This window comes from Phacochoerus africanus, chromosome 8 (genome assembly GCF_016906955.1).
Source record: "Phacochoerus africanus isolate WHEZ1 chromosome 8, ROS_Pafr_v1, whole genome shotgun sequence".
NCBI classification, from domain to species: domain Eukaryota; kingdom Metazoa; phylum Chordata; class Mammalia; order Artiodactyla; family Suidae; genus Phacochoerus; species Phacochoerus africanus.
In genome coordinates, this window is record NC_062551.1 from 56,404,883 (window position 1) to 56,428,997 (window position 24,115).

The 24,115-nt window shown below is 43.2% G+C and overlaps 1 protein-coding gene across 4 annotated transcripts; it reads left to right on the forward strand.

Annotated features, from left to right (window-relative positions):
- Positions 1-1,012: 1,012 nt before the first annotated feature.
- On the forward strand, positions 1,013-22,980 carry LOC125132699 (zinc finger protein 350-like). Of its 4 annotated transcripts, none has more exons than XM_047790336.1 (5): positions 1,017-1,642; positions 7,663-7,841; positions 14,681-14,807; positions 15,601-15,696; positions 20,405-22,980. In XM_047790336.1, the coding sequence occupies exons 2-5, from the start codon at positions 7,827-7,829 to the stop codon at positions 21,748-21,750; spliced, it is 1,584 nt and encodes a 527-aa protein (XP_047646292.1). In that variant the 5' UTR covers positions 1,017-1,642; positions 7,663-7,826; the 3' UTR covers positions 21,751-22,980. The 4 variants fall into 4 exon arrangements, with proteins under 4 accessions (XP_047646294.1, XP_047646292.1, XP_047646293.1 ...); XM_047790337.1 differs by lacking the exon at positions 1,017-1,642 and adding an exon at positions 5,060-5,091; XM_047790338.1 differs by lacking the exons at positions 14,681-14,807; positions 15,601-15,696 and having other exon boundaries at positions 1,013-1,642.
- Positions 22,981-24,115: the final 1,135 nt, after the last annotated feature.

A 24,115-nucleotide genomic window follows, 5' to 3' on the forward strand; every position in this document is an offset into this window, starting at 1 on the left:
CCCCTAGCCTGGGAACCTCCACATGCTGTGGGAGCGGGCCAAGAAGTGGCAAAAAGACCAAAAAAAAAAAAAAAATTAAATCAGAGAATATTTCAGGACTATTTCTATGATTGTCTATGACATGCTTCCTGCCTCGGAGAAATTTATTAAAAAAATTTTTTTCTTCCTATTTAGAGCCACACAGGCAGCATATAGAGGGTCCCAGGCTAGGGGCTGATTCAGAGCTGCAGCTGCCAGCCTACACCACAGCCACAGCCATGCTAGATCCAAGTCTGTCTGTGACCTACGCCACAGCTCTCGGCAACGCTGGATCCTAACCCACCAAGGGAGGCCAGGGATGGAACCAGCACTCTCATGGATACTAGTCAGGGTCTGAGCCACACAACAGGAACTCCCTAATTGGCTTTTTGACGGCTATAGACTGCTCTGCTGAAAGGATGTGTTTAAATTACCGTACTATTCATCTGCTGATTGCACATTCAGGTTATTCCTAGTTTTAAAAAATTTTACCAAAGTTTTTTGTGGTTAATATAGAAAGTTTGCTTTTGACAAAGATTCTTAACATTGGACTATCTAGACCGACAAAGATTCTTAACATTGGACTATCTAGACCAACAAGAATGAAAAATTTAAATTATAATTCTAAATTGACCTCTAGAAAGGAAGTACAAAAATAAAACAAAAAATAAAAAGGACTTATAGATTATATCCTCTACTACCCCCTTGGCTGCATCAAATAACGGCTAATGTTTCTTAAGTGTGTTTATTTTGAGAATGATGCCAATCTAATAGCATGTCTCATCACTTAATTACTCTGAAATACCCTTTATCTTTTTAAGGAAATATTTGCATATATTTGAAGCTTCACTCCTCCCCTTTCCCTAGAGAGGTAGCCACATTCCCAGGCCTGTGGCCCTTGCTCTTCACAAAGTTAGGGTCTCAGCATCGCCCCGCCCCTCAATAGGTCTGTAACCAACTTCATCCAGACTTGCGGTACTCATCCCCGTCCCCGCTCTACTTCATTGCCAAATTTCACCAGGACTTAAAGTCACAAGCGTTTTTTCACGCGGTCTGGTCGCTGCTTTTACAACTTGTGTCGGCTCCTGCAAACTTCGATGACTGGCAGCGGGGTTGGGGCTGCTCTCTGCCGTACGGAACTGTACTTCCTGTAAGATGGCCGCCTCCATGATGCTTTCCCATCATCGCGCGCGGGCGCCGCCATCTCTCCGTTTTGTCCAAAAGACGAAACGGACTCCAGCCTGCGCCGCCACGGCCTTGGATAGAGTCCAGCCTTTAAAAGATCATTCATCAAAGTGCTGCTGATCAACAATGAGGAGGGAAAGGCGAGGAGATGGCCAAAAGTGATTTCAACTCCTGTTCCGAGCCGTAGCCTCCGTAGGTACCGCTTCCGCCACGATCGCTGAGATGGGCGTGGTCACGTTACGTCATAGAGGTGGGCGCGAGGCCCGAACTCCAGCGCCCCGAAACCGTCGGAGGACGGACTGGACCAGAAGCGTCCCTAGCGACAGGGAGAGAGGGGGCTTGGGCGCCACAGCACAGGAAATCATTTGGCATGGGAATCATTTTGGAAGCGATTTCAGTCTTTGGTAGCTGCCCAGAGTCTTGAGAATCCCAGCATCAGGTGGGTCAGCGTCTGCACGTGTGTCCAGAATGAGGGGCCTGTGAGGCCAGTGAGAGGCCTTCTGGGGCTTTCTTTGGGTTCAGTCGCTGGGGAGGTCTTGGCTTTAGTAACAGGCCCCTTGGCGGTCAGTGTTACTAAGCGGATGACGAGATAGACCACCAGGGGTCTGGTGAGTGTGTCAGTGTGTCAGTGAAACCCTCCTAAAACCGAGTTCACCTGCCAAGTTTATCACGAACCTCTCTAAAACTTTATTCTTTTTCTCGCCCTTCCCCTGTTCCCCTCAGGATTGAGGAGTATCAAAGAAAAGGGGGGATTGAACCCCAGCAGGACCCTGCAGGGCCCTCCTGGGTGCAAAAGCCCCCCGGTCCTCTATTTCTCTTTCTTTTTTTACATTAAAGTATAGCTGATTTACAATGCTCTTCGATTCCGGTGTACAGCCTAGTGATTCAGTTATATAGCTCTTCTCTTTTGTATTCTTTTCCATTATGGTTTATTACAGGATGTTGAATATAGTTCCCTGGGCTCTACAGTAGGACCTTATTTCTTTTCTACCCCCTACCCGTGCTTGTAGAAAAAGTCTTTGATCTATTAAGCCTTCTCGAGTTCCCAAGAGCAAAGTATTTAAGGATGTGAGGGAATGCGGAAACAAAGGAAAAGCGGGCCAGAAACAATAGTTCCCCAAGTCCTAGTTCCTCCTCACGGGTGTACAGAACAATCTGATGCCTGTCGTTCCGTTGTTATGCAGAAACTAAGACACCTGCCAGGGTGGAGGATGGTACCTCCTCGCTGACCACAGGCACGTAGACTGATTGGAACCGGTGGGTCAATGATGAAGTTTCCTGAACCACCAACCTGTTTACCTCCCAACCAAACCTCACTCCCAACCGATGGGGAGAAAGTCTTGTCCGCCCTGCCTCCCTCACCACAAATGTTACCTTTAAAAATCTTTCCGGGAGAACCGTCAGGGATTTCAGGTCTTTCGAGTATGAGCTCCCTTTTCCCTGGGGCCCCGCAGTTAATGCTGGATTTTCCTTCACAACAACCCAGGGGTCAGTCAATTGGCTTTTCTGGGCAGTGGGTGAGCCAAGCCCAGTTTGGTTTGGTGACAGTTTCTGCTCGTGGGGCTCCGTGATGAAGAACTGGACTGGCAGGTGGATTTGAGTGCATTTGGTGTCCAGGTGTGCGACTTCCTGTAGGGCTCAGATGAGGACAAGCCCGGGGGAAGGGGTTTCTGGTTCAGATCTCATATTTAACTTGAAGTCATTCTGGGTTTTTGTTTTGTGCATTTGTTTGGTGGAGGAGGCTAGTGTATGTGGAGTGGCACGAGGCTGGAGCTTTTGAGACCCAGGGTCCCTGGAGAGTAGGTAGGTTGAGGTTCACATGTAGACTCTTGGGCACAGACTTGGCCATAGATTCATTTAGCTGATCCCAATCCACGTTGCTCCTTCAAGTCCGTAACTTCCTCGTGGCAATATTTAAAAACTCTGGGCTCAGAGTTCTTCCCTTCGTGGCGCAGCGGAAACAAATCAGACTAGAATCCCTGAGGATGCGGAGTTTGACCCCTGGCCTTCCTAAGTGGGTTGGGGATCTGGTGATGCAGGAAATTCTACCCACTCCTTACAGGAGGGACCTGAGGGCTCGTGGACAAGGATTCACGAAATTTGGAGGTGGCCAAGGTGTGGCATTCAGGTCCTCTTCCCTGTGAACAGTCCTTAGTTTTATACCTAGAGTTTTTTGGGTTTTTTTTTTCTACGTAGGCAGCACTTTTATTTTTTTTATGAATTTTTTTTTACTTTTTTTTATCACTCAAATGAATTTATCACATCTGTAGTTGTATAATGATCATCACAATCCAGTTTCACAGGATTTCCATCCCATAACCCAAGCACATCCCCCCACCCCGCAAACTGTCTCTTCTGGAGACCATAAGGTTTTCAATGTCTCTAAGTCAGCATCTGTTCTGCAAAGACGTTCGGTCTGTCCTTTTTTCAGATTCCACATGTCAGTGAAAGCATTTGATGTTGGTGTCTCATTGTATGGCTGACTTCATGATAGTTTCTAGGTCCATCCATGTTGCTAAAAATGCTGGTATTTTGTTCCTTTTCATGGCTGAGTAATATTCCATTGTGTGTACATACCACATTTTCCTGATCCACTCCTCTGTCGATGGACATTTAGGTTGTGTCCATGTCTTGACTATTGTAAATAGTGCTGCAATGAACATCAGAGTACATGTGTCTTTGCACGTCGTGGTTTTCTCTGGATAGACGCCCAGGAGTGGGATTGCTGGATCCAATGGTAGTTCTAGTTTTAGTTTTCTGAGGAATCTCCATACTGTTTTCCATTATAGCTATAGTTTCCTAGTCCTTGATAGTCCTATAAATAGTTTTATACCTTTTCTCTCTCTCTTTTTCTTTTTAGGGCTGCACCTTCGGTATATGGAAATTCCCGGGTTAGGGGTCCAATCGGAGCTTCAGCTGCTGGTCTACACCACAGCCACAGCACCTTGGAATCTAGGCTGTGTCTGCGAACTACACCACAGGTCACGGCAATGAGAGATCCTTAACCCACTGAGCAAGGCCAGGGATCGAACCCACAACTTCATGGTTCCTGGTGGGATTTGTTTCTGTTGTGCCGACACAGGAACTCCCTCTCCTGCCCATTTTTGGATTGGGTTGTGTGTGATTTTTTTGTTTTGTTTTGTTTTGATATGGAGCTGCAGGAGTTTTTATATTTTGGAGATTAATGTGTTGTTGGATGCTTTGTTTGTAAATATATTCTCCCATTCTGTGGGTTGTCTTTCCCCTTTTTTTAAAATTTAAATGATTTACTTTGTTGTGCAAAAACTTCTAAGTTTAATTTGGTCCCATTTGTTTATTTTTGTTTTTATTTTTATTATTCTAGGAAACAGATCAAAAACTATCCTGTGGGAGTTCCCGTCATGGCTCAGTGGTTAACGAATCCGACTAGGAACCATGAGATTGTGGGTTTAATCCCTGGCCTTGCTCAGTGGGTTAAGGATCCAGTGTTGCCGTGAGCTGTGGTGTAGGTTGCAGATGCAGCTCGGATCCTTTGTTGCTGTGGCTGTGGTGTAGGCTGGCGGCAACAGCTCTGATTAGACCCCTAGCCTGGGAACCTCCATGTGCTGCAGGCGCAGCCCTGGAAAAGACAAAACAAAAAAAAAGGAAAAGAAAAACCATCCTGTGATTTACGTCAGCGTGTTCTGCCTCTGTTTTCCTCTAAAAGTGTTATAGTATCAGGCTTATGTTTATTTTATTTATTTATTTTTTTCAGGGCCACACCTATGGAAGTTCCCAGCTACAGGTCATATTGGAGCTGCAGCTGCAGGCCTACAGCACAGCCATGGCGACACTGGATCTGAGCTGCATCTGTGACCTATGCAGCAGCTTGTGGCAACACCAAATCCTTAACTCACTGAGCAAGGCCAGGTATTGAACCTACATCCTCATGGATACTAGTCAGATTCTTCACCTGCTGAGCCACAATGGGAACTCCCTAGCCTTAGGCTTAGGTCTTTAATCCATTTTGAGTTTATTTTTGTGTATGGTGTTAGAGAATGTTTTTTTTGTTTTGTTTTGTTTTTTGTCTTTTTGCCTTTTCTAGGGCCACTTCCTGCAGCACATGGGGGTTCTCAGGCTAGGGGTCTAATCGAAGCTGTAGCTGCCGGCCTATACCAGAGCCACAGCAACTCGGGATCCAAGCTGCGTCTTCGACCTACACTACAGCTCATGGCAATGTCAGATCCTTAACCCACTGAGCAAGGCCAGGGATCAAACCTGCAATCTCATGGTTCCTAGTCGGATTTGTTAACCACTGCGCCACAATGGGAACTCCAAAAGTGTTCTGATTTCATTCTTTTTTTTTTTTTGTCTTTTTGCCTTTTCTAGGGCCGCTTCCATGGCATATGGAGGTTCCCAGGCTAGGGGTCGAATCGGAGCTGTAGCCTCTGGCCTACACCACAGCCACAACAATGCTGGATTCAAGCCTCGTCTGCAGCCTATACCACAGCTCATGGCAACGCCAGATCCTTAACCCTCTGAGCAAGGGCAGGGATTGAACCTGAAACCTCATGGTTCCTAGTCGGATTCGTTAACCACTGTGCCACGACGGGAACTCCATGATTTCATTCTTTTACATGTAGTTGCCCGGTTTTCCCAGCACCACGTACTGTAGAGACTGTCTTCTTGCCTCTTTTGTCATCGATTAGTTGACGGTTGTGTGTGGGTTTATGTCTGGGCTCGAGTGTTCTAAGAGCTGTTGCTGAAGTCCAGGTTTTGCACCACGGTTATATGCTACCTTCTGACGTGATATTATGGGTAGTAAACTGTCATTTCAGACATTTTTACAGAGAACTAAACTTTTAGAGGTTGTCTGGTTAAGAAAGTACAACTGTGTTAACGTGATGAGCTTTGGAGAGAAAAAAAATCTGGGTTTGAATTCCAGCACTGCTTCTTAGGAAGTGTGCTACTCTGGACAAGATACTTTATTTCTAGGTGTTAAGCCATGGCTTCCTTTGTTTTTTGTTTTTCTTTTTTCTTTTCTTTCTTTTTTTTTCTTTTTTCTTTTCTTTTTTTTTTTTTTTCCAGTGACATATGGAAGTTCCCTCAGAGCCGCAGCTGCCGGCTTAGGCACAGCCACACCAGCTCCAGGATCTAAGCCACATCTGTGACCTACGTGGCAGCTTGTGGCAACGCCGGATCCTTCACCCACTGAGCAAGGCCAGGGCTCCACCCATATCCTCACGGATAGTAGTCAGATTCTTAACCTGCTGTACCACAACGGGAACTCCTTGACTTCCTTTGTTTAAACATGAATCGAGTGATTTGCTGTTTCTAGGTTGGGGGTGAGGGTTGAGGAAGAAAATGCGGATGATTTGCTTAGCATGTTAATCTTCATAACGTTTGCACTGCCTCGAGATCTAGATGTTGTGGTTTCTAAACAAAAAGAAACTTTCAAGTATAGAGATTTTGAGCAAAAGGGCACACATATTGGTTTTCTATTGGTTCTGTGATAAATTAAACTTAGAGGCTTAAACAACACGAGTCTATTATCTGACAGTTCTAGAAGGTTATAAATTCAACATGGATCTTGTGGGGCTACAGTCAGGGTCTCAGAAGGAGTGCGTTCTTTCCTGGGGATCTAGCGGGAGAATCTGTTTCTTTGTCTTTTCCAGCTTCTATTTGTTTGTTTGTTTTTAGGGTTGCCCCTGTAGCACATTGAGGTTCCCAGGCTAGGGGTCAGATTGGAGCTGCAGTTGCCAGCCCATGCCACAGCAACACCAGATCCTAGCCAAGTCCGTGACCCATGCCTCAGCTTGTGGCAACCCCGCATCCTTCACCCACAGAGCAAGGCCAGGGTTCTTAACCTGCCGAGCCACACGGGAACTCGATTTTCCAGCTTCTAGGGGCCTCCCTCCCTCCTTGGCTCCTGGTTCCCTTCTCCATCTCCAAAGCCACCAGTGGTGTGTGGAGTTCTTGTCACATCACATCTCTCTGGTCTCTTCTATTTTTTCCCATCTAAGGACCCTTGGTTACCCTGGGCCACCTGAACAATCCAGGAAGTCCCTCTTATTTTTTGGTCGTCTGATTAGCAACTGTAATTTCATGAGCAACCTCAATGCCCCTTTGCCATGTGATGTAGCATATTCACAGGTTCTGGGGATTAGGATGTGGATATCCTCCTGAGGAGGCAGGTTCCATCCCTGGCCTCACTCTGTGGGTTAAGGATCCGGCGTTGCCGTGAGCTGTGGTGTAGGTTGCAGACGTGGCTCGGATCCCCTGTTCCCATGGCTGTGTCGTAGGCTGGCAGCTGCAGCTCCGATTCAACCTCTAGACTGGGAACTTCCATGTGCTGCACATGTGGCCCTAAAACAAATTAAAAAATGACAGTAAAGAACATGGGGACCCCGCCCCTGCGCACTGCACTACCTTTAGCAGCACTGACAAGGTGTGTGGCCCAAGGGAATGTAACGCAAAGTGAATTTGCTTTTGAATCCTTAGGATCAAGTGAACTAAGGGGAAGACAGTTCTGGGACCAGGAGAGCACACTTCAGGGGATACCATTAACTCGAGATGTGAGATCTATGACCCAGAATTTGAGTGACGGTCTAGAAGAATAATATAACAGATCCCAGTTCTGAGCAGTTTTCTAAGAACAGAAGAAAATGACCCAGGTCCAGGTGAGTTTTACATATTTATTCCCCCCTTTCTTGCCTTTTCTGTTTGCAGAGGGTTGTAAAAAAAACTCTTCTCATTTTAAGTTCATCCTTAATTACATCTGCAAAGACTCTTTATCCCAACAAGTTAAGAGTCACAGGTTCTGAGGATAAGGAAGTAGACACATCACTTTTTTTTTTTTTTTGGCTATGCCTGTGGTATGCAGAAGTTCTAGGAACCTGAGCCACAGCAGTGACAACTTCGGATCCTTAACCCACTTAGCCATTAGGGAACTCCGGAAATGGATATATCTCTTTTTTCTTTTTCTTTCTTTCTTTTTTTTTTGTCTTTTTGCCTTTTCTAGGGCCGCTTCCTGTGGCACATGGAGGTTCCTAGGCTAGGGATCTAATCAGAGCTGTAGCTGCTGGCCTACACCACAGCCACAACAAAGCGGGATCCGAGCCGCGTCTGCGACCTACACCACAGCTCACGGCAATGCCGGATCCTTAACCCACTGAGCGAGGCCAGGGATCAACCCCACAACCTCATGGTTCCTAGTCGTATTCGTTAACCACTGCACCACAACGGGAACTCCATATCTTTTTTTTTCTTTTGAACATATATTTTGAGGCCATCTTCCAGCCTGTTTATTATATGTACAGAAACAATATGGAAATAATTAGAGCAGAAAAAGAAAGTTGCCCCATCAAACATTGCTCGTCGTTTAGGAGAGAAATAATTCTGTTTTTATTAACATCTGTATGCACATAAGTGTATGTACACATTACGTACACTTAATGTGCATCCGCACGTTTATCGTGAAAGTTTTTTTGCATTACTTGAGGTCATAATAAACACATTATTATTATTATTATTATTATTATTATTTTGTCTTTTTCCCTTTTCTGGGGCTGCTCCTGAGGCATATGGAGGTTCCCAGGCTAGGGGTCTAATCGGAGCTGTAGCCGCCGGCCTACACCACAGCTTATGGCAACACTAGATCCTTAACCCACTGTGTAAGGCCAGGGATTGAACTGGCAACCTCATGGTTCCTAGTCAGATTTGTTAACCACTGAGCCACCATGGGAACTCCAATAAACACATTATTAGTTGGCTTATTCCTATAGCAACCTGCCCTGGAGAGCTTTCCATTCAAGTAATTATGTATGTACTCCCTTGCTTTATTTAGGTTTGCATATTTCCTAGCCTGTCTATGCCTTAATTTATGTACTCTGTATAAAACTACCTTTTAATGGTTCACATTGCTGTTTTTACTATTACAAACAGTGAAGTCATAAAACGTCTTTAAAATACACATTCTGAATATGTTCGAGAGCTTTTTGAGGTTGGATTCCTAAAAGGGAAATCTATGAGTCAGATGGTACCGGTACTTAAAATTTTTCATGGTTGCTGTAAAATTGCTTTTTTTTTTTTTTTTTTTAAAGTCTTCACCACTTGCTCTCAGAGTTTATGAAAGGTTTTGTTTTTCCCACATTCTTGCCATAATTTAATGTTGTATCAGTTTTTAAATCTCACAGATCTGAAAGAGCAAAGATATGTAATTTTTTTAAAGTTATGGGGCCTAGTGTTTCAGAGCAGAAACTCTGTGGCCAAATTTACTCATTCGTATTTTACCTTGGTCTTTAATTCCTTGTGTGATTTTATTCTGGTTATTTAATCTCTCTGCAGTCCTGTCTTCATCTAAACAGTGGGAACTATAATAGAATTTACATGAAAGAATTACTGGGAAGATTAAATAGGTTAATATATCTATACATGTATATATTATACATGAGTTTTCCTACCTCGGCACTGTTAACTTTTTTGGCTGAATAATTCTTTGTTGTGGGGACACATCACAGGATTATAGAATGATATTTAGCAGTGTCCCTGGTCACTGCCCATTGAATGTCAGTGGCACCCTCCTCAAGTTGTGACAACCTAAAATGTCATATGTTCTAAAATAATTGTTGGCTGGTTGATAACCACTGACATATGTATATACATATGTGGGACATAGAACATTGCCTGTCTTTTTAAGAAGTGCTGTCGGAATTAGTTTTACTGTTATTTTTCCTTATATTATTATTGGTGACTTTGAACATATTTTAATGCATTTATTAACTGTATTCTGTGAACTGCCTAATCAGATTCTTTGTGCTGATTTTTTTTTCTGATCTCTGAAAGAAAAGTTTTTAGGACTATTAATCTTTATCTTTTTTTTTTTTTTTTGCTTTTTAGGGCCTCCACCCGCTGCATATGGAGGTTCCCAGCCTAGGGGTCACATTAGAGCTGCTGGCCTACACCACAGCCACAGCAATACCAGATCTGAGTTGCATCTGCAACCTGCACTGGATTCTTAACTGACTGCGTGAGGCCAGAGATCAAACCTGCATCCTCACTTATGCTAGTTGGGTTCTTAACCCACTGATCCACAATGGGAACTCTTATCTTTTTTTTGCAAGACATTTTCTAGTTGGTTTTTGTTAGTGTGTAGTAACCTATTCATCTTTTATATGTCAATTTTTTTTTTGTCTTTTTGTCCTTTATAAGGCCCGCACCCAAGGCATATGGATGTTCCCAGGCTAGGGGTTGAATCGGAGCTGTAGCCAGCCTACGCCAGAGCCACAGCAACGTGGGATCCGACCGCGTCTGTGACCTACGCCACAGCTCACAGCAATGCTGGAGCCTTAACCCACTGAGCAAGGCCAGGGATCAAACCTGCAACCTCATGATTCCTACTCAGATTGGTTAACCACTGAGCCATTACGGGAACTCCCCATCATATATTTGGGGGGAAAAAAAAAAAAACCTTACCAAGGTAGACCACATTTCCAAGCCATAAAACAAGTCTCAATAAATGTCATGGGATTCAGATATACCAACTTGGTGTTTGCTTTCTGTTTATCTAAACGATTCCTTCTACCTCTTTTCTCTTTTTTCTGCTTTTTTTGGTCTTGATTGAGTATTTTTATTTCACATTATCTTCAGTGTTGGCTGATTTGCTATACATGTTTGCTTTCTATTGTGGTTGATAGAAGGTTTATAGTTAACATCGCAGTCTGTCTTCAAGTAACATTGTACCATTTCATGCACAGTATAAGACCCTTAAGAGTATGCTTCCATTTCTTCTTTACCAGCCTCTGTGCTATTATTGTTGTACACGTACGTGTTTTACTTAGTATTTTACATGTGTTTTACTTAGTATTTTAGAAGTATCACATTATTATCGTTGTTTTAAATAATCAGTTATCTTCTAATGGCATATGAAAAATAAACACATTTTATATTTACTCACAGATTGTAAATTTCTGCAGCCCTTTGTTCATTTGGGCAGATCTAGATTTCTATATGAAGGACAATTAGAAACATCTTTTAATATTTTTGCCAGTTCATATCTGGTGCTGCTGAATTCCTTTAGCTTTTGCACATCTGAAAAGGGTTTTTATTTTGACTTCATTTTTGAAATATGTTTTCACTGGGAATTCTAGGTTGACAGTTTTCTTCTTTCAGTACTGTAAAGATGTTTTCCGTTATCTTCCGACTTATATTGTTTACAAGAGAAGCCTATGGTTATCTGGTCTGCTCTTGTACCTATAGTAAATCTGTTTTCTCCGACTGTCTTAAAATGTTTCTCTTTAGGTCTTTTTTCTGTTTCATGCTAAATAGTTTCTATTGCTATAACTTCAAGGTCACTCATCTTTTCTTCTGCACTGTCTAATCCATTATTAATCACATCCAGTGAGTATATTGTTCATCTCAGACATTTCTGGAGTTGGAATTGGGTCTATTTGATATCGTCCATATTAGTCCATATCCCATTCATGCTTTCCTCTACCACCTTAAACATATGCTGAAACATATATGTGTGTGGCATCTCTTTCAATATCTTTATCTACAGGAGTTCCCGTCGTGGCACAGTGGCTAACGAATCCGACTAGGAACCATGAGGTTGCGGGTTCGATCCCTGGCCTTGCTCAGTGGGTTAAGGATCCAGCGTTGCCATGAGCTGTGGTGTAGGTTGCAGACATGGCTCGGATCCCGCGTTGCTGTGGCTCTGGCGTAGGCTGGCATCTACAGCTCCCATGAGACCCCTAGCCTGGGAACTTCCATATGCCGTGGGAGCAGCCCAAGAAATGGCAAAAAAGACAAAAAAAAAATCCTGATCTACTAATTATATATGTCCTTTCTGGTTTTGTTTCTCTTGATGTTCCTTTTTTTGTATGGGCCATATTTTCTGTCTTTGCATATCTGGTAATTTTGTTTGGGTACTAGGCATTATAAGTTTTTCATTGTTGAGTGATGGACTTTTAATCCTTTAAATATTTTTGAGTGTTATTCTGGGATACAGTATATAATTTATATACCTACATTTTTCTTTAATTTTTTCTTCTTTTTTTTGGTCTTTTTGTCCTTTTCAGGCCTGCACCTGTGGCATATGGAGGTTCCCAGGCTAGGGGTCCAGTCGGAGCTACAGCTGCCAGCCTACACCATAGCCACAGCAATGCCACATCCTAGCAGCATCTGTGGTCTATGCCACAGCTCACGGCAATGCAGGATCCTTAATCCACTGAGCAAGGCCAGGGATCGAATCCACAACCTCATGGTTCCTAGTTGGACTCATCTCCACTGTGCCACAACGGGAACTCCACCTATGTTTTTCAATGGGAAGGAGTCTATGAGTACTATTGACCAAATTTTTTTCTTTTTAGGGCTACCCCTGTGGCATAAGGAAGCTCCCAGGCTAGGGGTCGAATCAGAGCTGCAGCTGCTGGCCTGCGCCATAGCCACAGCAGTGTGGGACTCAAGCTACATCTGTGACCTATGCCTCAGCTCATAGCAATGCCAGATCCTTAACCTATTGACCAAGGCCAGGGATCGAACCCACATCCTCGTGGATACCAGTTGGGTTCATAACTTGCTGAGCCACAGTGGGAACTCATTTACATTTTGAGCTTGACAGTTCTTCCTGTTATGCGACTGTGATATGCTTTACAGGATTTATAGCACCCTCAGTCCCTGACCATTGGTAGGGCTCCAGTCAGTGTGACAATGCGAAACATCCTCACAAATTTTCATATCCCCCTTTGATATGTCACCCAAAGTTGGGACAAGGCAAGAGTGTCCATTGACACCACCTTATTTGGAAATTTTAGTCAAGAAAAAAGATAAAAGACATATAAATTTGGGAAAGAGGATTTAAATTTTTTTCCATACTTACAGATAATTTGGCTGCGTACATGGAAAAATCTGAGAATCACCACAAGCTTATTAGAAATAATAGGAAATCCACATATAATATTGATATACTGATAACGTTCTTGTTTGAAAGTAATTTCATTTGGCACTTTGAAAATATGATTTCATTCTTTTCCTGACTTTCATCATTGCTGTTGAGAACCTAGAGTCAATAAATCATATTTGTTACTCTTTTTTTTTTTTTTTGGCCACACCCACAGCCTGTTGATGTTCCCAGATCCAGGGATCGAACCTGCACTGCAGTTGCAACATCAGATCCTTAACCTTCTGCGCCACACATGAACTTCCTCTTATTCTTTTGTCATTCTGCGGTTTCATGTTCCATGTGTCCAGGAGTGGATCTCGTTTTCCTGATCCTGCTAGGAATGGTTGGGTTCTCTCATCCTGAGGTTCGGTGTCATTCACCAGTTCTAAAATATTCTCTGTGCTTATATTTTTGGCTATTACCTTCCCTCGAATTTTCTGTTCTTCCTTCAAACTCAGAATAGGTGTGAAATTAACAGTGTCACTCCCTCTTTCATATTTCTCAACCTCGCCCTTGTATTTTCCATTGTTGTCTTTTGTACTTTAGCTCTATTGTCTACTTCCCCAGCTTCCTCTCTGTTATATCTAATTTGTAGTCAGTCTGTGGCTTGAATTCCCCCTTTCAATTGCTGTATTTCTTGTTTTGAGAATTCATCTTTGTTTCTTCAAGTTAGTCCACTCATTTTTAAGACTCTGTTATGCCTTTCCACATATGAGACATAATTTATATTCAGTGTTTTTTATATTTTCATATTTAATTCCAGTGTGCTGCGTCCTGCGCTGCAGGGCAATGGGAGATCTTGAAAGAGGGCTGGCATGGTATAACAAAACACACAAGACTCTTTTACATTTTTAAAAGTGGGGGACCAGGAGGCACTCTGTTCTGCTGAGCAAAGGCCCCTAGGCTTTAGCCCACAAGGCTTTTATTAGGGAAGGTGATGTGTTCAGATTCGTGAGCAAGAGCAGGCATAGGGAGTGTCGAAACTCTCTCTTAGGGAGATTTAGGGAGACTACCAGTGATAAAAGTCACGGGTGTATACATCTAGGCTGCAGTGCAGCTGCCTAAAGAACAGCATAGTTAATGTCTAAGCTGCTTATTTTATTTTGACAGGAGACCCTGCCCTTTGGAACTCTGCATCGGCAGACGTGCTTCTCTGGCTTTTGCCATCACAAGCATTCCTTGGCTTATCGTGCTTTTGCATGTCCCAAGTTTGCTTTCTGCAGAGTTCAGCAGTTCAGTGGTAACTGTTTCTGTTTAACTTGTGCCCAGTGAAGGCTTCCTGAGAACACAAGTGTTCATTTTGACCTCACCCGGTTCAGTGCGCGGCCACACGCACACTCATGGCAGATCTCTCAAGGTTAACACGAAGGTTTTAAAGACCACGTTGCAGAAAGCCTTCTGAATTACTGAGGGAATGGGTGGCTGAATTACGGTAGCAAGACTTTCCATTCATCCACACTACATAAAGTACATGTGTAGATACAGCCTGTGCCGTAGGGACGGTGAGACTAGATTTCTATACGTCTCTGCCGAACCATCAGGTAATCACTCAGATTAAAGAAGAATTTACTTCTCCAGGGATTGTTATTATTTGAGGACGTGGCTGTGGAGTTCACCTGGGAGGAGTGGAGGCTACTAGACCCTGCTCAGAAGGACCTGTACCAGGACGTGATGCTGGAGAACTACAGCAACCTTGTGGCTGTGGGTGAGGCCGGCTCCCCTGGGTCCCTTAGTGAACCCAGTCAGCAGCCTTTCCCTTCTCAACTGTGGAATGATTTTGGGTGGGGTGGGGGCAGTATCTGAAGTGCTGAATAATGTAAGAGAGATTGTCAAACTTACCTCAAAGGGCCAGATTGTAAATATTGCAGGCTGTATGTGCTACTCACTATCTCTAATATACTCTTTTTAAAATAATTTTTTTAAAATTATAGTTGATTACAATATTCTGTCTTCTTTTTTTTCTTCCTCTTCTTCTTCTTTTTTTTTTTTTTTAGGACCACACCTGCGGCATATGGAGGTTCCCAGGCTAGGGGTCAAAGCGGAACTACAGCTGCCGGCCTACACCAGAGCCACAGCAACGCAGGATCCAAGCCCTGCCTGTGACCAACACCACAGCTCACAGCAATGCCGGATCCTTAACCCACTGAGCCAGGCCAGGGATTGAACCCGCGTCTTCATGGATACTAGTTGGGTTCGCTAACCACTGAGCCATGACAGGAGCTCCTTAATAATGTTTTTAAATGAAGAAGTGTAGTGTCTTAGTGACAGTCACAGAGCATAGTTTGCTGACCCCCTACTTTAGACTTGAATTTTATAACTGATGGATTCTCAGTCTTCTCTTGGGCCTCAGACGGAGAGAGGGGCTTGTTTTCCCTGCTCTCAGGGGAAGCTCTTTTCCAAGGTGCAGTTGCACAACCTGTTAAAGGTATCATTTAACAGTGCTTAGATCTCTTGCCCAAAGCTGCTTTCCTAACTGTCCTGTGATGTTTTGTGAATAGGGTATCAAAGCACCAAACCCATTGAAATCTTCAAATTGAAGCAAGGAGACAAACCATGGATAGAAAAGGAAAGTATCCATGGTCAGAACTTTCCAGGTACGTGAATGAGAAACAGCCAGGTCGAAAAGAATAGAAGTCATTTCCTAGATTCCTAGCCTCACACCTTTGAAATAGCATTAAGGTGATTCATCTAGTTTATAAACTTTTTTCTTTTTTTGCTTTTTAGGGCCGCATGTGTGGATATGGAAGTTCCCAGGCCAGGGGTCCAGTCAGAGCTGCAGCTGCTGGCCACAGCCACAGCCACACAGGATCTGGGCCACCTCTGCGACCTACACTCCAGCTCACAGGACCCACTGAGCAAGGCTAGGGATCAAACCTGCATCCTCATGAGTACTGGTCAGGTTCATAACCTGCTGAGCCACAATGGGAACTCCTGCATATCTTTTTTTGAATAAAGAAGATTTTGGAATAAATTAGATGATGGAGTCCGAAGAACCCAGCAGGAAATTGGGCATGGGCAAGGTGAAGTAGAATGTTTGATAGACTGGCCCAGAGCAGTAAGCCGTTAAGGGCCATGGTAGATGTTTTTCACCAAGACACTCATGGAATAACACTGGGGCATATCTTGATGGTGTGAACATTTTTGGCATATAACTCTGAATGATAGAGATGGTAGGTTTTTGCTTGGTTTTCCTCTTATTCTAGACAAGCTTGATCTCACCTGGATGATTCTAGATGGTTTCAGCAGTGGTTCTACGATAAATGGAAGAAGCAGCACCCATGTTTCGTTTCTTCTTTTATTTTTTAGGTCTGCATCCGTGGCATATGGAAGTTGCCAGGCCAGGAGTTGAATTGGAGCTGCAGCCGCCAGCCTGCACCACAGCCACAGCAACACCAGATCTGAGCTGCATCTGCGACCTACACCATAGCTCACGGCAACGCTGGATCCTTAAGCCACTGAGCGAGGCCAGGGATCGAACCCACGTCCTGATGGATGCTAGTCGGGTTCATAACCACTGAGCCACGATGGGTGGGAACTCCCCACCTATGTTTCTTGATTCAGGATGAGGACGCCTTAATTGATGGATGCCAGATATGTGGCAACCAAGATAACAAATTTCGAACTCAGGAAGATTCGGGAGTGTCATTTAGCAAGAGGGTTTGAGGAATGAAATGGGAGGCAGCCAGCTCTCATGGTCTGTGGAGTTTCAGTATTGATGGGGCCTGGTGGAAGAAAGTCAGAGGTTAGCAGCACTTTCTGTCCATGGAAGCTTGGATGGCTTAGATGGTTCTCTGGCCTAATTGTATTTATTTATTTATTTACTTGAAATATAGTTGACTAATAATATTGTGTTGGTTTTAGGTATATAGCAAAGTGATTCAGTATATATATGTATTATTTCTTCAGATTATTTCCCATTATACATTATAAGATACTGAATTCTTGCCCAATTTTAAAATCCACATGGATGATTCTGTTTCTTATTCTTATATGAAAATAACCTCAGCTGTACCTTGGATAGAAAGTTGGAGGTTTGACTGTAGGAGTTTTCCCCATGTGAGAGAAAGGCACGTTAGGAGCATTCATTTGGTGGCAGTCTGCCACATTAATAAAAGAGACCAGATTCGGGAGCAGGGTGACCACTGAAAGAAATTGTGTCCTTTGACCCGCCTCAGTCAGAATGTGTTCTGAGTACGTATTTCTAGCTGCCTGTTTCCCTTGTCCTGAGCCTTGTCCATTGTCCTGGTTTCTCTGGCAGGCCTTTCCTCATTCTCCATGCATTTCCACTTCATAAAACCCTGAAAGTTGGAAATGCATAAAGACTTCAGCCTAGGCCATCGTTTTTTGTTTATTTATTTGTCTTTTGTCTCTTTAGGCCCGTTCCTCAGCATATGGAGGTTCCCAGGCTAGGGGATCCATTCAGAGCTGTAGCTGCTGGCCTACACCACAGCCATAGCAACGCAGGATCCGAGCCACGTCTGTGACCTACACCACAGCTCACGGCAACGCTGGATCCTTAACCCACTGAGCGAGGCAAGGGATCGAACCAACATCCTCATGAATACTCGTTGGGTTCGGTAACTGCTGAGCCACAACGGGAACTCCTATTTTTCTGTTTTTTTTTTTTTTTTTTAACTCTCCCCAAGAGAACTTATCTAGTCATTTGCCTTTGGGTAACATTTCTATACATTTCCTTTTATTGTGCTTCACTTCATTGTACTTTGCAGATAGCATGTTTTTTATGAATTAAATGTTTGTAGCAACCCTGCTTGGAGCAAGTCTGTGGGCACTGTTTTTTCCAACAGCGTTTGCTCACTTCATGTCTCTGGGTTGTCACATTTTGGTAATCTCACAACAGTTCAGACTTTTTTCATTATCACATTTGTTATGGTAATTTGTAATCAGCAGTCTCTGATATTCGTACTTGATGAAGTCTCAGATGTTTAGCAATTTAGACATAATGCTGTTGTATACTTAATATACTACAGTCTCATGTAGGTTGTTGTTATTGTTGTTGTTTTTGCCACACCCACGCCATGCAGAAGTTCCCAGGCCAGGGATCAAACTGGAGCCACAGCAGTGACGCCACCAGATCATTAAGCACCAGGCCACCAGGGATTTCCTACAGTATTGTGTAAACATAACTTATATGCACTAGGAAACAACAACAAAAATTCTGTGACGAGCATCAGAATATTCACTTTATTGTGGTGCTCTGGAACTGAACCTGGAATATCTCTGATGTATGCCATATAGAAAACCTCCAAATTTGTCCTCTAGCCAAAATCGTCTCCAGATTCCAGTCTCCAATTGGGTTCTCCCTGTCTGTGCTTAGATATCCATCTCAAAATATTTATGGTAAAATACACACCTAATTTTCCCACATTCACAGTCTGCCTCTCCAGCGGTTTCATGGTGACTCAGCAGGTTAAGAGTCCAGCATGATCACTGCTGTGCTCTGGTTACAGCTGTAGAGCTGTAGTGGGGGTTCTATCCCAGGGTGTGGCTACCCCATCCCCCCGGCTGCCTAGCAAACACAAACAAACAAAATCTGTCTCTCCAGCTCAGTTGGGACTGCTGGTCTTATAAGCTGAATATCTAGCAGGACCCCTTGATTTCTGCCTTTTTTTTTTTTTTTTTTTGGCTACACCCTTGGCATATGGAAGTTCGAGCTGCACCTGTGACCTACACTGCTGCAGCTGCAGCAACACCAGATCCTTAACCCATTGTGCTGGGCTTGGGATCGGACCCTTGCCACCACAGAGACAATCCTCAACTTGCTGCACCACAGTGGGAACTCCGATTTCTGCCTTTGATTACAATGAACATTGAATTCAAAATTGAATGCTGTCTTTTCCTTCTAAATGTACCCTGAGTCCATTCACTTCTCCACACCTACACTGTTGTTGCTCTTGGCCACGCCACCATATCTCCTGCCTGGATTACTTCATTAACTTCCTGTTTCCTTTCTTCTATGCTCCTTCCTCTTCCATTGCTATCCAGCTATCCACATAACAGGAATCTTTTGGAAAGGTAAATTGGAACACAACTCCACCCTCTCAAAACCTCCAGTGTGCTAGTCTTAGCATCAAATTTGAATTCTTCCTACCAGATCTATGTGATATGACCTTTTCCCTGCCCCCCCCCCTTTTTCTTTTTAAGGCCATGCCTGCAGCATGGGGAAGTTCCTGGGTCAGGGATCAAAGCTGTGGCACAGCAGCCATCTGAGCCGCTGCAGTGGCAACTCGGTATCCCTAACCTGTTGCACTACAGGAGAACACCAAACTTGTAATTCTTTACCTGAGGTTGCTCATTCTTTATAACTAGTTTCTTGGCTCAACTGTTATTCGCTCTTAGGGATTACCTATTTAAAGTTGACCAGCTCCCATTGTTCTTTTTCATATCCCAGGAACCACTTTTCAGTCTGTGGTTGTCTTACTTCTTTGCTTACATTTTGTTCTCTTTTGCCCAGTGGAATGCAGAGAATATTTCTCTTTCATTTATATTCAGTTGCTATGACAGAGCATGATATGTAATAGACATTCAATATATATTGACAGAATATGATATCACTTGTATCTGGAATCTAATATATGGCACAAATGAACCTTTCCACAGGAAAGAAACTCATGGGCTTGTAGAACAGACCTGTGGTTGCCGAGGGGGAGGGGGAGGGAAAGGGAGTGGGAAGAACTGGATTCTGGGGTTAATAGATGCAAACTATTGCATTCAGAGTGGATAAGCAATGAGATCATGCTGCATAGCACAGGGAGCTATATCTAATCACTTATGATGGAACATGATGGAGGATAGTGTGAGAAAAAGTATATATATGTGTGTGTGTGTGTGTGTGTGTGTGTGTGTGACTAGCTCACTTTGCTAGACCACATAAATTGATAGAACATTGTAAACCAGCTATAATGGCAAAAAAATCATTTAAAAATGAATAAATATTGGTGGAATAAGTGGATACATCTTCCAACATACTAGATGTCTTTCCAACTTTATCTTTATATGTGTTAATGAGACACATTTCTAATACAGCTTCTCTGCCCATTTTGCAAGGATGTATTTGGAGAGCAGCAAAACTTTACTAATTGGGAATTGTCTACCATTGATACCATATCAACTACTTTTTTGGATGTTATGGCTTTATTTCATTGTGTTTCCTCACATATCCAAGAAGTACATTTATGCTTAATGATTTCTCTCATATGATAGTTGAATTGTCATAGCCCAGTGGCATTTTAGAAGCAGTTTTATTACATAACCTGATTGTGAAGGAATTAATTTTCTTCCTAGAAGTTGGAGAAGTTGGTGACGCTATGCATTGGTCCTTGGAAATCCAAAACAAGCATAAAAATGTGGAAAGAGGCCATGAACATAGTTCATCAGGAAATATTTTTCACCTGCACGGAAATCTTGTTACTTTAAGGCAAAGCCATGATAAGTTTGACATACTGAACTCTAATTTAGATTTAGTTAACCAGAATAAAAACTGTGTAGCAAAGAAGCCTGATAAGCTTAATAGATACGAGAAATCATTTCTTCGTACTAAGCATGAAAAACATTACACTGGAATTAAATGCAGTAAATATGGAAACACCATCTGCACCAATCCAAGACGCAATATACATCAAACTGAAAGAGGAAAGAAATACCAGGAATGTACTGACTGTGGCAAAACCTTCATCAAAAAATCTCAACTCACTGTACATCAGAGAACTCATACAGGAGAAAAACCGTATAAATGCCTTAAATGTGGTAAAGCCTTCTGTAGGAAAGCAGAGCTCAATATACATATGCAAGTTGAAAGAGGAATAAAACCCCACGGATGCAGTGAATGTGGGAAAGCTTTCTCCAGGAAGTCCCAGCTCCTTGTACATCAGAAAACTCATACAGGAGAGAAACCCTATACATGCAGTGAATGTGGAAAAGGCTTCATCCAGAAGGGTAATTTCCTTATACATCAGCGAATTCATACTGGAGAGAAGCCCTATGGATGCAATGAATGTGGGAAAGCCTTCAGTCATAAGCCATGTCTCGTTGCACATCAGGTGTTTCATACCGGAAATCCTCCCTATGAATGCAATGAGTGTGGAAAAGCCTACTTTCAGAAGTCAAGTCTCATTAGACATCAAAGAGGTCATACAGAAGAGAAACGCTATAAATGCAGTGTCTGTGGGAAAGGCTACTCCACGAAGTCAATACTTAGTAGACATCAGAGAGTCCACACAGGAGAGAAACCCCATAGATGCAGCAACTGTGGGAAAGCCTTCTGCCACAAGTCCTCTCTCACTAAACATAAGAAAACTCATATGAAAGAAAAATGTGTGGGTTCCGTCAAGGTGGAAAAGGATTCCCTTGGGAATCACAGCTCATTATCTCTTACAGAACCCATACAGGAGAAAAATTCTATTAAACCAGAGACAGTGGAAGGGCCCTCTGTGGCAGTCCAGACATCATTAAACATCAGTGGGTTCCTAGCCCAAGGGAACATTGTCCTTGTGGGGCAGCCTGTGGCCAGATGTGCACCCTCAGGAGATAATGGAGAATTTGCACAGGAGAGAACCCTCATAAGTGCGGTAAATGTGGTAGTGCCTTCAGTTACCAATTATGTCGTATTTTATGTCCCAGGAAATATGTAGGGAATATTTGATATGTTTAGTGTGGAAAAGCCTTTTGAACCAAGTTTTAGCTTGAAAACTTTCACTGAGAGAATGCCAATGAATGTAGTAATAATGGAGAGCTATACCTCATGAAATACCAGTGGCTCTTAGTAGGTTGAATTGTAATGAGCTTGACTTCAGAATCATCAGTAAAATGCTCCTCAGAAATAAATACTAGGAAGGCAGTTGTATCAGGTCCCTGAAACCACCCTCCCATTTGATTATTTTTGAAAAGCACTTGTTAAACTCATGAAAGCTGCTCTCACAGTTCATTATAGTGAGAAGTTACAAATTAAAATTAGCAAATGTGCACTGTGTATAAGGCAGAACTTAGGAGAAACCATGTACGTACTTGCATTTGGCTCTCTCCGTGGAGTTATATGGACAGTGCTCCAGTCTTTCACCAGTGATGGGACAACATATGGAGTTACCAAGCAGGGAAACTCACCTGTTCCTTAGTGCACAGGGTTTTTATGGGGGGTTAGTTATGTAGGCACAGAGAAACCACATGGCTGATCTTAATGTCAAACTCCAGGCTCCTAAAGGTCAAACTGATCCAGCATGGCCCAGAGCCCCAGGTAAACAAAAACATGTTCACCAGAAATTGTATTGCTAGCATAAACTATATGGCATGGCCCAAACCCCAGGTATACAAAGATACTCTTAGCAGGCAGGATATTTTAAGGGCTTAGAGGTTCCTTCTCCTTTGCCAGTCATGGGTCAGATTCTGGAATGTGGAGGGTCTGAACACCGCAAATCTGCTGAGTCCCTGTGGCGCAAGTTGGCAGCCATAGCTCCTATTGGACTCCTGGCCCTTGGGAACTTCCATATGTTGCAGATTCTGCTATAAAAAGAAGGAAGAAGAAGAAACCTGCTGAGTCAGCCCCTGATTTACACAGCAGTGACTAGGACAAGGTTTTCGGTAACTTTATTCCTCATCAAGTGTCAGAAGTAAGAAATGGCTGTGGATACACTTAAATGCATAGAATCTAGAGCACAATGTCAGAGGGCTCACAAAGGGGATAAGCCCGTGGTTTCAGTGGAAATTGTAAATCTATCCTGATTTTTTATCAGATTAACACCCTTCATGTGTCTTTTGATATAGAATGTCTTGAACTCTTTCTCATTGCTATGTGAATGACTCATAAGTCATTTGAAGATGGTTTATAAAGTTCATATTGTACCTATTACATCTGAGTCATCCATCACCTCTGCTATGTTCTTTTTTTTTTTTTTTTGGTAATTTTATTTTAGGGCTGCACCTGCGGCATATGGAAGTTCCCAGGCTAGGGGTCAAATCAGAGCTGCAGTTGCCGACCTATACCACAGCCACAGCAACTCCAGATCTGAGCCATGTCTGTGACCTACACCACAACCTTAACCCACTGAGGTGATGCTGGCTCCTTAACCCACTGAGTGAGGCCAGGGATCGAACCCATACTACCCGTCATGGATAGTAGTAGGGTTCGTTAACCACTGAGCCATGGTGGGAGCTCCCCAGTCTTTCATTTGAAACTTTGTGCTCACTTGAAGAGATCGAATGATTGGTGCAAGTTCCTCAGGAACCTGGAGAAGTGGCGGGGGAGGGGGGTCCTCCCCCCATGGTACTTTTCCTCCAGTCTCTGACAGGGTACATGAATGGCTGATGCTAGAATCCTTGAGGGGGTGAGATGAAGATGATTCTGAGACTGGACAAAAACCTGAGAATTGCAACCATTTTCTCTGCAGTGGGAAGGAAAAGCAAATAGGAAAAAGCAAGTCTCTCTTTTCGTTTTCCTACTGCCTACTCATTCTCTCCATTGCCCCATGTTGGCAGAACTTAACATGAGGGCAGCTGGCAAAAGAGAATCTTGTTTGCCATACCAGCCCCTGTGTCACAAAGCCAACAATGGAAGAGTAGGTTGAGAGGTGAGAGACAATAGCTAAATAATGGGGCCAGCAACCTACTTCAGTTGTGATTAGCTGTGGTGTGTGTCACCACCCCTGCAATTTGCAAATCTCACAGTCCACTTATGGAGGAGCGCAGATTGAAAATATATTTGTGAATAAAGTGATACTTATTCAAGTACACTTATTTGGATATTTATAAGCAAATCTGTGAGTAAAATTATTAGTCATGATTTGTGTGTGTATGTGGGGGCTTTGGTACCTTTGGGACTTAGGGTGCAAAACATCACTATGCTTTATGCCCCTAGCGTGTGTTAGTCTTCATTTTTTTGGTATGTTTTTTGTATGTTCTTATTTTAGGGACAACTGTACATTTTAAAATCACGTAAAGTCACGATGTTCCCTCATGGCTCAGCGGGTTAAGGATCTGGCGTTGTCCCTGCTGTGGCTCTGGTTA